The sequence below is a fragment of the Peromyscus californicus genome, unplaced genomic scaffold (assembly GCF_007827085.1).
Source record: "Peromyscus californicus insignis strain IS unplaced genomic scaffold, ASM782708v3 Scaffold_16__1_contigs__length_79575227, whole genome shotgun sequence".
NCBI classification, from domain to species: domain Eukaryota; kingdom Metazoa; phylum Chordata; class Mammalia; order Rodentia; family Cricetidae; genus Peromyscus; species Peromyscus californicus.
The window spans coordinates 33,247,096-33,263,469 of NW_026294458.1; the positions used below are offsets into that span (position 1 = coordinate 33,247,096).

General features: G+C 38.3%; 1 protein-coding gene across 1 annotated transcript in view; it reads left to right on the top strand.

Annotated features, from left to right (window-relative positions):
- Ift57 (intraflagellar transport 57) overlaps nucleotides 1-16,374 on the top strand; it is a 59,662-nt gene that overhangs the window by 27,219 nt on the left and 16,069 nt on the right. The window contains exon 6 of the mRNA XM_052740840.1: nucleotides 2,481-2,603. Within this exon, the coding sequence (XP_052596800.1) occupies nucleotides 2,481-2,603 (123 nt within the window). The remainder of the gene's footprint in view (nucleotides 1-2,480; nucleotides 2,604-16,374) is intronic.

The window sequence follows — 16,374 nt, forward strand, 5'->3', positions numbered from 1 at the left end:
ACATTCTCTGAAGTTCTCAAAACAAAGGCTCCAATATTAAATGGGCGCTGTGGTGCCCGAGATCCAGTCTTGAGCTGTTTTCATTTAGATGTCCACATTTTACTGTGACAAATACTTGTAGTTTTTTTTTTTAAAAAAAAGGTACTTCATAGTTTAAAAAACAAGTAATTTGAGGCCTTCTAAATAGAATAGAACTGAATAAATGCAGAATATACATAATCAAGTATGCATGCACACGTTAGTTATCTATCCTCAGATAATGGGGATAGAAGTATAAAAGCAATAAATTCTCTCTTTAAGGCTCTGAGTCTATCAGGACTTGTAATAGGTAGGAGATGCATAACTGTGTCAGCATTATACAGTCTTGAGAGTGAGTTCAGTTACTAGAGACCTCAGGCTTCCACAAAAATGCAAAACACTGTAAGTAGACATTTAAGAAATATCTTTCAGTGGTATAAAATTCACATTGAGAGTGTAATTTCACTATGATATTTACATAGTTTTTAAAGTTTTATGTTTACATGCTGTTTATTATTGAATTTTATATTACAGAGCATTTCAAACATCACAAAATTAGAATTAGATAATGGCCTCTTATGCACCATTGCCTGTTTTTAAGTTGTTAATATTTTTTCAATCATGTTTTACCTAAGCTTACTTTTTTTTTGTCCCAAAATATTTCAAGGTGAATTTCAAACACCATTCAACTCATCTGTAAAAGCTTGGCATATATTCTAACTTATGAGCTTTTTTTTTTTTTTAATATTACCACTATACCAAGATATACCTCTAGAATTAACCATTTTCTAATGTCCAGCAATTTCTGGATTCAATGTCTTGACGGTCTTCACCCTATCACTCAATGGCCCAATCAGTAAAGTGCTTTCCATGCAAACATGAAAACCCACATGAAAGCAAGGTGCTGCATGCACATCTGTAACCCCAGCACTGAGGAGCAGAGACGCACAGATCCCTGCAACTTGCCCACTAGCCAGTCTCTCCCGGGTGGTAAGCTCCAGGTTCAGTGAGAGACCCTGTCTCAAAAGATACTGAGGAGATTGATGGGGGAAGACACACAGTGCACACACACACATGCATGAGTTCCTGCTTGTACATGTGCACATCAACACATACATACCATGTAATACACACATATAACAATCATAAATGGCATTTTACAAAGGGATGGGAAGGTGGCTCACAGGGTAAGTTTCTTGCTATTGAAGAATTAGGACCTAAGTTTGGATCTCCAACATCCACGTAATGATCAGACATGGTGGCAAATACCTATAGCCCTAGCATTGGAGGGTAGAAACATAGTTTCTGAAAGCTCCCTGGCCAGCTAGCCTAACCTAAATGAAAAGATCCAGGTTCAATGAAAGACATATTTCAAGAAATAAAAATAAAGTAGAAAACAATAGCATAAGATATCTCATGCCAGGCCTCCACGTATGCACACTTAAGTAGCAAGTAGCAGACATACACACACACACACACACACACACACACACACACACACACACACACACACACACACACGCAGACGCATGCAGACACACACACGCACGTGTATAATCACTTGGATGCAATAAACATTTTAAAAATTAAAATTAAAATATTTTATATATTATTTTTAATTAGAATTCATATAAGGTTCATGTATTTAGCTATTTATGCTTCTTGTATCTCTTATTATATATAACTATTTAATTTTTCTTTAGAATCACTTATAATTGATCAAGGGAGTTTAAAGCAAAAAACGGCCTTCAAAATTAATGCTTGGGGCTTTATTTTTAAATCATTAATGTGTAAATTTTCTACATTTTTAGATTCCCAGCATGTAATGCTAAAATGAGAAAAGCAGAGGGAGGGGAGATTTTCTTTCTGTGATTCAATGGCCATGAACTGACTTTGTCATTCAAGGTCAGCAGCCAAAGGGCCCTCCCCTTTGGAGTTGAAGCATGTCTGTGTTATGTCTCATTTTAAAGTGCCCTGTCCTTTGACCTGGCCAAAAGACCAGTCTAATAATGAATATAGAGTTTGTAAATACTAAACACTTCATGTCTGAAATTGTATCTCTTTTTTTCTTTCACATTTTGGCTTTGTGTTTCTGTATCATAAATTCAACTAACATTTTCTTACCAAACATGAGTATTTGTATTTCTCTGCTAATACCAGTTAAAATTCCTAAGTGGTATGTCTATTTGGTAAAATCATCATTGAGTTCAGTCCGATATTACCCAAACATTATCCACTATAAAATGATCAGATCATATATTCACCTCATTTTTAAATACTTATTTTGCTATTCTACCAAATTCTCTTGCAACCTGGGTGGGAAGACAGAAAAGACTTTCTACGGCACTATAATTTTAACACTACTATCCTTGATTTAAATTGTGCAGTGCTGCCTAAATGCCTCAAGATTTTTCCAGTTCTTTTTATAAACTCCAAATCTTGTGATATCTTTCCTTTCTTAGGACACAAACGAGTCTGCCAAACAAGAAGATATTTTGGAATCTACGACAGATGCTGCGGAATGGAGTCTAGAAGTGGAACGTGTACTACCACAGCTGAAAGTCACGATCAGGACTGACAATAAGGTACCAGAGAGAGAGCACATTTGCCCCAAGAACCCACCTTAGAAGGTGCTTTCAGGTTGAGAATGGGAGAAGTGGGGGAAGGGTTAGTGTTCAGCATGCTGGCCTGTGGTTTTCATGCCTCAGCAACGCCAGTGTTGAATTATATGTGCCTCCTTGCCTGGTCTGTACTTACCTTAACAAGAGTTTAGCAAATTATTGAATGAATACTGTAATACAATACGAGGAGAAAAAAAAATCTTTGAAAGAATTTTTCGCTTGGATTGAGGAGTTTTTGTCAATAACTTTAATATAATTTATTGAAAATCATATTCTCTTGAGGTCATCCAGAATTCTGTGATGATACCAGTTGATAAGAACTAAAAGATGTTTTAGAACTTGCTGCTTAGCACAATTGAGTGTAACCTAGATGTTGTCTTAGATAATCTGTACTGTACTATGGGTGACTGGAAGTTAACACCCAGGGCAGGGTTTCTGCTCGTGTTCCCAGCACTAAGGTGGTTGAGGCAAGGGGATCAGGAATTCCAGGTCATTATTAAGAAGACAAGAAATATATAATAAGACAAGGATTGGGTAATTGAGCAAGAGAGTTGCTTCTGAATCAAGGTACTGCTTTTTGTTTTGTTTTGGGTTTTTTTTTTTGCCTATGGTATTATAAGTAATTACTTTAGGGTGAGCAAAAGCACATAGGAGAGCTGAGGATTCAATTCTCACTAACATTAATAATCTCTGCATAAAGGACTAAAGGGACATCTAGGTAATGGGACTGAAGAAGGACTTTCATCCATAGGGGCTAAACTTAAACTCAGAATTAGGGAACAAAGTTCTATGGAAGATCATTACTGAAAACCACAGATTTATGTCTACGCGCAAAGTAGGAACTCCACAAAGATTGCTGTTTTCTGAGAGTCTGGAAGAATAGTCATCCTTTAGCTATGTCCCCCAACCCTTAAGAAGTAGCCTAGACTCCGGCAACATCCGAGAACAGGGTGAGGCTTCAAGAGTTATTAGACAGTGAGAGACAAATCTGTCAGGATCAGTGGAAGAATCCTGAAGCCTGGTTACCCAGTCATTGTGGAGAAGAGCTGGTATTCGACCATATTGGAGGTGAATGCTTGGTTTGTATGTCATGTGTAAATTATCTATTAATAAGAATTTCTTCACTGATTAGATCTCTGCTAGAAATCAAACCTTTCAAAAAGAAGTAATGTGTTTCCTTTTTTTTTTGGCAAAATAAATGCCATTTCTAGTTCTTTGATTTTTGTCAGAACAAATTCTCTTTATGAAATTAAAAAGTCACTATTGTGATTCTAGATATAATAACATGTTAAAATAACTGTGTAGTTGGGTTTAGTTTAATCACAGAAGAAAGCAAATTTAACTTGTTTATTTCATTCTAAGAATACTCTTAGAGTCAGACATCTCATTTAGAACCTAATGGGTTTTGTGTGTGTGTTTTAACTACAGTCACTGATTTCCACACACTAGAAGTAACCAAGAAAGGGTGTAAGCAGAGCCACTAACACTATATTATTTTGCAGAAGTAGGTGCAGTTCAGGTTCTAGAGTGGACCAACTCAGAATCCTGGATTTGTGAAGAGTCAGTGTCCTTTGGATTTGGGAAATAATTAACTAATTTAAAATTGGACGCTGACTCCCACCACATGCTACCAGCTTAGTCTCCAGAGGATTGACTGTGCCAATTTATTTATACAGTCAATTATGTGAGCAACATCCCCAAGAGCAGATGTTTTGATTTCTCGGGATTTTTTAGGATATGAGGATATTAGTTTGAATTTTGGTTCTTAAGGTTAAAACATACTGACCGAAGCTACTGATACTTGATGCTTTGTCAGAATTCTTTGGTGAGTCCTTTGATCCTTATAGCCAGTGTTTCACGGCCTCTTTTTTTCTGAGCTCTTCAGATGTACCAAAGGGAAAGCATAGCATTAGGGTCAATATTTATTCAGCTTAAGAAAAATGAAATTATACCGTGATTTAAAAGCATTAAGAATCTAGTGAATAGAAAATGGATTATCATCTCTCAAAAATTAAAAAGAGAATAAAAAGTAACTGAGATACATGTGATCTCATTCTTCTCAGATGCCCTGCCTTTGACGGTTGCTGCAGCTGAGGGACACATCCTACTTTGCCTTGACCTTGTCCTTGACTCTTGACCCTGTCCAAATCACAGCCTTTATTTGGCCGATAACCTTTCACTCAACACAGGCTACTTGGGACATTTAGAACGATTTTTATTTCATTTCATATTTGAGGGGAAAAAAATTAAATATTTGGAGAGCCAATGTGTTTTACTGGTTATCACGTATTAATATTTGAATAGCTTAGAGATTCTGGGAGGCACATAATAAAGGGTCTCATTATTTAAACTCATTATAAATTTATTTTAAATGACCTTACATTAGTAGTAAATAAGTTTCATATTTGTCTGCCACAGGATAAAAGATTTTCCACTTTTCCTCTCAAGCTAAGTTTTTATTTCTATGCTTTCTTGAAGAGAATTAAAAAAACAAAGGAATCTTTTAGTTTGGGAATATGTTTTTTACATATTACATTTGTAAAAATAGATTCCTTCCATCATATGCTAATACTTTGAATCCTTTCCATAATGGTGCAGTTGGGTTTTGTTTTGTTTGTTTTGTTTTGGATTTCTTTTTTTTTGGGGGGGGGGGCGGTTGGTTGGGTTTTTTTGTTGTTGTTTTTTGCTAAAGGAGCATGTATCTGTTACATGGTACTACTTGCTACTGTTGCCTATTTCCAAAGAATAGAAACTAATTTTAATATTAGCAGAAACAAAACAGAATTAGGAAAAAGAATACGTGCCAAAAATACAAATAATGTGTACTTGACTGAAGACAAAGGTCTGGTTGCATGCTAATCTGAATTCAATTAAAAAGCTTCAGGACAGCAAAGGAAACAATCAAATGAAGAAACAACCTATAGATCAGAAAAAAGAAGCTGCCAGGAAAAACTATCCAACCTATAGGATTGGAAAAAAATGTATTTCTAACACAGAATTGTTATCTAACATCTGTAAAGAACTCAAAAACTTGCCAAAGAAAGCACCAATCAACAAATAGGCTAATAAGACAAACAGTTCTCCAGAGAAGTACAAATGGCCAATAAGCATGCAAAAGGAAAAAAAAAACCCACAACATTCTCAGCTATCAGAGAAATGCAATTAAAACTACATTAAGATTCTATCTCATCCCAGTGAGAATGGCTATCATTAGGAAAACAATAACAAACGCTAGCAAGACTGGGGCCTGGTAGGGACCCTTATTCACTGCTGATGGAAATATAAACTGATGAAACGTTATGGAACTCAGCATGAAGGTTCCTCAAAACAACAAAAAACAAAAAACCTATATCATATGACCCAACAATACAGCTCCTGGGCATATACCTGAAGGATACTAGATCAACATACCCCAGAGACTCTTACACATCCATGTGCATCACAGGGCTTTTCACTTATACAGGTTATAGACGCAGCCAAGGTGTGCCTCAAAAAATGAATGAGCCAAGAAAGTGTATATATGCGTAATAGAGTTTTATTCAGCAATAAATAAATTGTGTCATTGGCAAGAAAATGGATGCTACAGGAGATCATTATATTATGGAAAATAGAAAATAATAACTCAGATGAATATTGCATGATATAGATACATGAAACTGTTACGCTGGCTAGTTTTATATCAACTTGACACAAGCTAGAGATATCTGAGAGGAGAGAACCTCAATTGAGAAATTGCTTCTATACTATCAGGCTGTAGGTAAGCCTGTAGGGCATTTTCTTAATGATTGATGGGAAAGAGTCCAGCCCATTGTGGGTGGGGCCACCCTTGGGCTAATGGTCATGGGTTCTATAAGAAGGCAGGTTGTGCAAGTCATGAGGAACAAGCCAGAAAGCAGCACCCCAAGCCAGTAAGCAGCCCTCCTCCATGGCTTCTGCATCAACTCCTTCCTCCAGGTTCCTGCCCTCTTTGAGTTCCTGTCCTAACTTCCTTTGATGATGAACAGTGCTGTGGAAATGTAAGCCAAATAAACTCTTTCCTCTCAAGTTGCTTTGGATGTGGTATCACGTGCATGCATGCCCCCACACACACACATGCACACAACTATTTTATATATATATATATATATATATATATATATATATATATATATATATATACATATATGGAAATTGCAGAGACATTGTTTGGGGGAAGGACAGAAATTAGCAGAAGAGGAGGAGGGTCAAGACAGATGATATGGAGGAGAGGTTGAGATGGTCAGAGAACTTGATGTATTCTGATGAAAATGTCTTTGTGAAACCAATCACTGTATATAATGAATATACAGCAATAGTTTAAATTCAGTTTTGTTTTTAATTATGAAAGTAATATACAAGTAATGTTACAAAGAGGAAGGGGCTGGGAGTGTGCGATGAATTAGATCTAAAGTTTATTCATTTTTCTAGTTGATTTTTGTCTACCTGACACCAACCTAGACATATCTTGGAAAAATTATTTCATAAGATTGGCCAAGCAATTCTCTATTTTTTGATTAATGATTGATAGAAATGTCCAGCTCATTATGGGCAGTAACTACCTCTCCTAGACTTATATAAGTTGGTCATGGTATCTTAGCAGAGCAATAGAAAAGTAACTAAGACAGAAGTTGTTACCAGAGAATGGGCTATTGCTGGGACAGCCTGACCATGCTGTTTTTTAGAGAAATGTGGAAGATGTTGGGACTTTGGACTAGGGAAGCAGTGGAAGGCTGTATGCAGAGCTTAATGGACATCCTAGTAGGAACTGGAAGACAGTACTGCAGAGAGCAGTGTGAACTGTAGAGGCCCAGCTCAAGAGGTTTCAAGGGGACTAATATTGGTAACTAGGCTAGGAACCATCCTTGTTATAGTTTAACAAAGAAGGTGGTCTTAGGAATCTACCTGAAGCTAAATTGAAGAGTGTGGGACTAATTTTGCTGGCAGAAAAAATTTCAAGACAGCCTTACATTGACTCTGTTATGTGGTTATTAGTAATACTCTTGTGTAGATCTACAATGAAAAAGAGTCAATTGGGCAAAAAGAAATACAAAATGTACATTTTGAGGAGAACAAGAACACTAGGAAATTTAATATTGGAATCATGACTTGTGCTGAAAGACATTGGGAGAAATGAAATAAAGGGAGTTGACACCCTTAGGGTGAGACTCTGCCCAACTAATCATGCAACTTCTAAAAAGAAAAGGCCTAAGGAGTTATCTACTCCTAATAGAACAGCAACAAACCAAGTTCATGCAAATGTAATTCAAGGAGCAGGCCAGTTTCCATCCCCAGCAGGCAGCAGAACTTGGCAGCATTAATCACATGGTTCTGGCTTTAGAGTCATGAAGGACACAGGAGTAAAGCTATTGTGTAGTCCTCCTTCAAGGTTAAGGAAAACTGCACAGGCCAGGCATGTGACAGAGGAGGCCCAGAGAGACCATTGTAGAAATCTGTTAAAGTGAAGGCTGGATTGTGTTGGAGACCCCAAGATGTTGGAAATGCCATAGCCATGGGATATCTGCCAAACAGAGATGCAAACATGGAATGGGACCAGCCTGACAGACAGACAGACACACAGACACACAGACAGACAGAGAAGGTAGTGTGTTGCAGTTAACAAAGCTGGAATAGCAGAGCAATCTAAGTCCTTTGACTTGGAAATAGAGCTGCAGGATTTGGGGCTTGCCTTGCAGGACTTCTGTCTTGCTTTAGTCCAGTGTGTGCTCTCTAGGCCCAAACTCTTCCCTTTTGAAGTGGTAATGTATAGTCTATGACATTGTGTGTTAAAAGTATGTAATTTACTTTTTGATTTTACAGGGGTTTCAATTAAGAAATTACCCTGAATCTCAGAAGGAACTTTGAACTTTGGGATTTTAAACTGTGTTAAGACTGAAAGACTATGGAGACTTTGGAAGTTGAATTAAATTCATTTTGCATTATGATGTGGCCAGGGAGTGGAATGTAGTGGATGAGAATGGCCCCCATATGCTCATATTTTAGAATGCATGGTCACCAGTTGGTGGAACTGTTTGGGAAGGATTAGGAGGTGTCGTCTTGTTGAAGGAGGTGTGTCACTGGGGGTAGCCTTGGAGGTTTCAAAAGCCCACACAATTCCCAGTTATCTCTCTCTCTCTGCCTTATGTTTGTGTAAGCTCTCAGCTACTTCTCTAGTATCATGGATGCCTGCCTGCTGCCAGGCTCCTCACCATAATGGTCATGGACTCTCACCATTTGGAACTGTGAGCCTCAAATTAAATGCTTTCTTTTTTTTTTTTTTTTTTTTTTTTTTTGGTTTTTCAAGACAGGGTTTCTCTGTAGCTTTGCGCCTTTCCTGGAACTCGCTTTGGAGACCAGGCTGGCCTTGAACTCACAGAGATCCGCCTGGCTCTGCCTCCCGAGTGCTGGGATTAAAGGCGTGCGCCACCACCGCCCGGCATGCTTTCTTTTATAAGTTGAGTTGGTCATGGTATTTTGTCACAGCAATAAAAAAGTAAAAAAGTAATTAAGACAGAATGTATCAGTATCTAATAAATATTATTATTATTATTATTATTATTATTATTATTATATTCTTTTACTTTGGGTACCTAATCAGTATTCAGGAAGGTTTACAAAGTATGTGCAGTAAAGCTTCTGTCATTTAAGGAGTATATATAAACATCCACATTATTATATCCATAGTCTTACATGAGTCTCTAGCCAGGTTCATGTCACTATCCTTTGCTAAGTCTTTCCATTTGTCCCCAATAACTGTGCGCATAATAAAATATCATTGTGATAATTGACATTTACTATTTACTATATGCCAGGAGCTGATCCGAGCACTGCATGTGCATTATCTAACTTAGCCCTTTCCACCACTCAGAAATGCAAGTACCTTTTACCACAAATGCGGAACTGTGAACAGAAAAGTAATTTGCTTTTATAAATGAGGAAAATAGTGTCTGAATGACAAGGCTGGCTTTTAACTGTTCGAGAAGAGACAATGTGTCATACGATTAAGAGCAGAAGTTCTGAACCCAGGTCACATGACTATAGATTATAGTAGTGGGCGACTCCAACACCCTCTGCCTTAATTTCTCCATCTGTAAAATGAAATTTATTTTAATGCCTCCCTTAAGGAGCTACAAAAAACCAAATGAATGAACATACATAAAGCACATAGGATAGTGTCAAAGAACCACTACACACTGACCATTATTTCTGTACATTTTATTCATATAACTAATATTGTACTGTTTTTTAGAAATATGCATTATATGGATTTCCAGACATTGTTAATAAATAGGGATGGTGACATTACTGGCTGTTGACAGTCCTTGCCCTGTACCATCAGTACTCACCTGATTTCCAGGCAGTAGAGCTAGCTTGTCCCAGCTCAGCAGGTTGGAATCAAACCGGATTTGGGATCTGGGTGGGGAAAGAACACAGCAGCATTCTATAGGAGTGAGGGTGGCTAACCTGTGGGCAGGTACAAGGACCGCAAGGACTGAATACAGACCCCTAGAAAGGCACGGGTTGTCCAGATGACTCTTGAGAGGAAGAGTGACGTGGGAGAGAGGAAGCATATGCAGATTAAATATAAAGTAGATTTGGAATCTCCAAAACTTCTGCCACAGCATGTGCAGTCAGTCTCTAGGCTGCAACATGTACAGTAAGAACAGTTTCTAGGCCACAGCATGTACAGTCAGACAGTCTTAGGCTGCAGCATGTACAGTCAGAACAGTCTTAGGCTGCAGCATGTACAGTCAGAACAGTCTTAGGCTGCAGCATGTACAGTCAGAACAGTCTCTAGTTTGAAGCTAATTCTCTTGAGACTTTTTCTGTGAAGGTACTTCAAAATAATCATCAAAGGAAATCTTTTCCTAAATGACTTAAATGATTTTTTGCATTCCAAAAGAATAACTTTTTTTTATTTTAAGTGACTCAGTTGACAAGGTGTTGAGACAGTCCAAAGAATTCTACATGCCCAGTATTTCTGAGATGCGGATGAATGTTTGTTTAGATTTTCACCTTCTGTGTTACTGATAACTTTGAGTCTTTAGAGTATTTTATCATCTTGAGATTTCTTAAAATGAACCTTTGACTTTGGAGACTATTCAGATGGGACCAAGCAGAGTTGTTTTTTTCAGAGCTCCTCATGTCAAGGGGCTCAGTCACCATCTCTTACTTGGGTTTGACAGAGCCTCAAAGGCTGGTAGGGAAGTTTACAAGATTTTGTTAGAGAATAAATGAAAGATTCAGGTATGTTTAGGTAGGACTGGAAATCTGCAGTAGTATAAGATCAGAAGCAGACCGTTTTATGCAATTGGTTGGGTGGAGCAGTATGGGAGCCCATAGAAGCTTCCTAGTGAGATCTGAGCTTGCTTTACCCAGCAGGGCTGCATAAAGGGATGGATTGACCATATGTATGGTTACCAGGTGTTTGGAAGGGTCTGCACTTGGCTGTGCTGGGGGGGAAGTCTTTTGCTCCACCCCTTGGCATTCCTTTAAAAAGCCCTTTAGAAGAGACAGAAGGGGCCAGTGGATAAGGATCCAGGCCCTCCCAAGGCTATCCTGTGTTTCTACTGTCTCTCTTTTCCCTCTATATTTCTATCTAAATCTCTTATCCCTCACTCCTCAAGAGGACCCTGGGGGAAAAAGGTGGGAGTGGGTCCCCCCCAGGGCAGTGTCTTAGTAAATGTTCCCTGTTGCTGTTTTAAAGTACCCTGAAGAAAGCAACTTAGGGAAGAAAGGATTCACTTTGGCTCTTAGTCAAGAGTACAGTACAACACGGGAAGAGTCAAAGCCGCGGGAACTGAAGTTGCTGGCCACATTTCATTGACAGCCAAGAAGCAGAGAATAATGAATGAATGAAGGCTGCCATTTACTTCCCTTTCTACCCTTACACAGTTGAGGATCCCAGCCAGGAAGTGGTGCAGCTTACTGTGAGCTTGTCTTCTCCCCTCCGTTGGCATGATCAGTACAGTCACCCACATGTTTACCCAGATGACCTTCTCCACTGTGAGCTTGTCTTCTCCCCCTCCATTAACATGATCAATACAGTCACCCATGTGTTTACCCAGATGACCTTCTCCACTGTGAGCTTGTCTTCTCCCCTCCATTGACATGATCAGTACAGTCCCCCACGTGTTTACCCAGATGATCATCTCCCAGATAATTCCACCCCTTGTCTAGTTGACAAGTAATACTCATCATCACAGGGAGGACATGGCTTTGTCCCAAGTTGGAAGTGACTGACCAAGGTCAGTGTGGAGCTAATTACTACAGAGCCCATGGTTCGGCTTCTTGGACCAGATGCTGCACATGGTGGATTAGAATTCTGGTTTGGTGTGTGTCTTGGTGTTGTCGTGGTCTATTTGTATATTTTGAAAATCATCAATCCTATTAGTCTTTATCACAGAAATTCCTTTTTATTTCAAATTAATGGTGTTTTGTTTGTTTTACCACAGTAAAAGCCAAGTGAATCCTACTAATATTTACTTTTATTCCTCAAAAATAAGGAAAAACAGGAAGTGTGAAATCAGTTTTCAGCTAAATTTTAACATAGGCGCTTTTCATTTATACAGTGCTTATTTCTAAAAGATTGTACATTATGATGATTTAATATTAGGTATTTAATGGAATGAACAAATGTTCTAATATGCTTCAATGCCCCATGGATATAGTAATTAAAAATTTGATTAATGTCTTAAATAGATTTTTTCCAAATTATAATTAAATGTTTCCTGCTTTGTTTTTCTAAGAGATAGTTGGGTAGGTACCTCCTTCCTTTTGCCAAAGTGTCTCAAGTAATTATGTAAATCTTCAGATTCATTACAAGGAATTTAGATGAAGTGATTATTTTTGAAAGCTTTGAAAGTATTACAACATATATTTCTAATTATTTTAAAGCTCTGAGTCACTGAACTGTTTTTACCGACCTTCCTGTCCTGCGGCATCTGACTTTCCTGAACTGTCGTCAGAAGAATCTTAAACTTTAAATTTCAGCTCCACACAATTGGATTTTGTTTTAAAGTAAATAAAGGGCTCAGGTGTTGCCTTAGGTGACTTACAACGGGAGACCTTTTGGGAAGAGTCATTGTGCTTAGGATAAAATCACTGCAATAGTTTTGAGCCTTTGGGCTCCTCAGTCACCATGAGCGCTAAAACCTAAGAGGCAGAAGAGGCCCTTCATTAATCAGCAGGTGGAATTCCATTTAAATGAACCTGGAGGGACCACGGAATTACTGCATTAGATCTCAGTCTCTTCAAATTGGAAGCCAAGTCCTGCAGAAAGTTACCAGGGCAGGCTCTTTCTTTTTATTATTGCAGACAAATCTGTACCTGGGAGCAATTGAAAGCATTTCTCTCATTCCAAAGCAATAGAGAGACTAGTTTTCTTGGCCTTGTGCCTATAACTGATTTGGATACAGCATGAGAAAGTGTTAGCAAAAGTTAACTTTTCTAAATATTTATGTATTGTTATAGTTTGGGAATGGGAACATTTCTTAAGACTTATTCTCTAGTTTTGGGGTAGAAAATATTAATAGAATTCTTGTATCCACAAGCCAAGAGATATAATGTATTCTGTGGGTTGGAATACAGGAATGAATTCCATGTACATGATCATTATTAAAACAGGATTCTGCCTGCTATTTGCATAATGGAGAAACTGCATTTATAATTCTTAGAGATTTTCTGGTAGACCTTTTATTAAAAATATTCACGTAATTTAAAGAAAAATAAGACACCCAATTTAAAAAGTCGGCTTTTACAATTATAGCAACAAATGTAAATACAGGTGGCAATAAGTTGATCTCCATGAGGCTCCATGCAGGAGTAATAGCTCCAATTACTGTCACAAATGTTTGTAATTGTATCTATTGCTGCCAGACAATAAATGCTTTTTAATATAACAGGGCCATAAATGTACATGCTGCTGTTGTTTAAACAAAATACAATTTTCAGTAAATTTATCCTTGAAACACCTGCTATAATCAAAAAGAGGTGAATGCTATCAAAATAAACTGCCTAAATTAACTAGACACACATACATTTTTAGAACAGCCTGCATGATTACTCAACTGCCACATCATCTCAGAACGAGGGAAAATACTCGCTGATGGACTTTTATAGCAAGCATTCTTCAAAAGAGATTGCACAAAGCGGCTATTCTTTGAGACTGTTGTATTCTTTCAAACAAGATAGAATTTTGTGCCCTGGAAGTTGTATTTGCAAGGTCAGCTGTTTGATTTTGGTTTTGTATTTGCTTTGTTGCATGTGGATCATGGATATATACCACGTGGTGGGAAAGGTCTATTGTGCTTAAAATTATACTGAATAATACAGCAAAGGAGTGGAGACAAAGCCAGTCTCCCTAATCAACAACAAGATCCTAAGTTATTGTTGTGGTCTCTTGCTGAACACTCTGGATAGTGTTTGTTTAAGCATGGTTGATGATGTCTTCCTTTCTGTTTACCTTGAGTATGAGAAATGTTTGAACTGGATCAGGTAAAGGTCCCATGTATCACAAATTAAAGTAGAAGAATGTTTGTGCCTTAGTGATTACCATTAGCTGTAACTAAAAAGCATCAGCAGTGAATGCTGATTACCAGGAAATAAGCAGTGAAAACTGCATGCTTTGTTAATACTGCAAAGGCAAGAGCCCAATGCCTCACTGCCCACAGACCTCAAATAGACACCTGTGATTGAGAGCAGGGAATTAATATATATTGATTATAATTAAAATGTCTAGACTGCCTAAATATTTCATTATTGTAAAGTATGATTTAATGTTTCCCTTGAATTGCTTAATATAAAATATGAATTGAAGCAGAAACCATTTGTCACATGGACCTCCCGACAAAATGTAGTTTTTATTGGCTTGACTCATTTTTCTAATCAGCCATGTTAGAGTCATTCTCACTATCACTATGTTTTATTTGAAATTTCTTAATGTTTGAACAAAATTTTATTCCTGTGGTTTTTGTCTCATTATTTTTGCCTGTCTCTTTATATCAAAGAAATGATTTATGTTTCTTGTTTCTTTACAAATGTAGAAGACAACTAATTTTTGTTTGTTTACTGGAAGGATGTTGAATGTCAGTCTTAGATCTAAGTTTTGATCAGCAGATTCTTAAGCTTGGGTGGAACTGTTGTTAGAGGCTTGACACAAAACCAAGTCACCTGGAAAGAGAGTCTCAAGGGATGGCCCAGATTAGATTGGTCTGTGGCCAGGTCTGTGGAGAACTGCCGTGATTGTTGATGGATATGGGAGGGCCAGCTCACAATGGGCAGTGGCACTCTTGGGAAGGCTGTCCTTGGGTTGTCTGATCACAATAAGCCTGAGAGAACAATTCAATAAGCAGCCTTCCTGCATGGTTTCTGCTTCCATTCCTGCATGGTTTCTGCTTCCGTTCCTGTGTGGGTTCCTGCCCTGGCTTCTCTTTCTGATGAACCCTTGAAGTGTAGGATGAAATGAACCCTTCCCTGAGTTGCTTTTGGTTGATGTTTATCACAGCAGGCAACCCAACTGGAACAAGTGGCGGCAAGCTTATTCATCAGTTCTCCACAGTAATTGCTCAGTATCACATGATATCAACTCTGATTTCTAACTTGACCTGTGAGTATTTGCCTTGTGAGATCTCTGCTCTGGACATGGCTTTCTGAAGCCTGTAAGCCCTCAACAAGGGCTGTGTAGTTATATCAAAGAAGTGCAGCATGGGATAGCCATGAATGACAGTTCTTAGTTAACATGTGAAGGCTCTTTAGTAGCAGATAGTAGTCAGTAAGGATAATCTCTGCACACAACTAGAGGTGTGATTGTTTAACTAACAAGATATTACCTTGAGAACTCTGGGTCTCCCGTTTGAATTTGATTATAGGCGGGTGTGAGGATACCTGTGCTCCTTCTGAGTGGCCATGTTTTGCCACTGTGTACATGGTTGACTGTTTCTCTACAATGAGAATAGTCAGAAAAGAGGAACTTCCCAAAGAAACATTACTAGTGATTCTTCCCACACCCTCTGAAACAAGTCAACTACAACACACACTACAGATATGTACAACAGTTGTTTCGGCTTCCACAGTGTGTGTGTTCAAAGGTCCCCAGTGGACTCTTGTACCTTGCCACAGGTCTGAAAGCAGTGAAAACAGCCAACCAGGGAGTAAAACCATGAGGCAAAAGAATGCTTTCTCCCTTCAGTTGATTTTTCTTGAGTCATTTGTCAAATTGATGAGAAGCTGACTAATGCAATGGTTTATTCCACTTAACATAATGTCCTCTATTCCATCACTATTACTGCAGATGCCAAAGCCCCATTCCTGTTAATGCTACAAAGCATTCTGTTGTAATTATGTACATTTTCTTCATGCATTGCTCCAACTTCTGGATTTCTCCCACCATGTGCCCCTTTCAACTTCATGCCCTGTTTATTTTTTAATAACTCATTGAGTACTGGGTTATACAGCACATGGTTGTGAGGACTTTCACTGAAGCATGATCAGCCTACCATGGACCACACCCCTGATGAAAACTGACTCTCCTTTTTTTAGAAGCTATCAACTCTCAGTACCTACTTGGCTCAGGGTAGAGGCTTCCTTGTCCTCCCCATCCCTGCTAGGATGCTAACTGTCTTGATTTTGTGCAGCTGTTGTTTAGACAACCACTGCTGCTGTGTGTATCCACACGACCCAGAGCTTTCTTGCCACAGCATGCATTCGGAGGTCAAAGGAC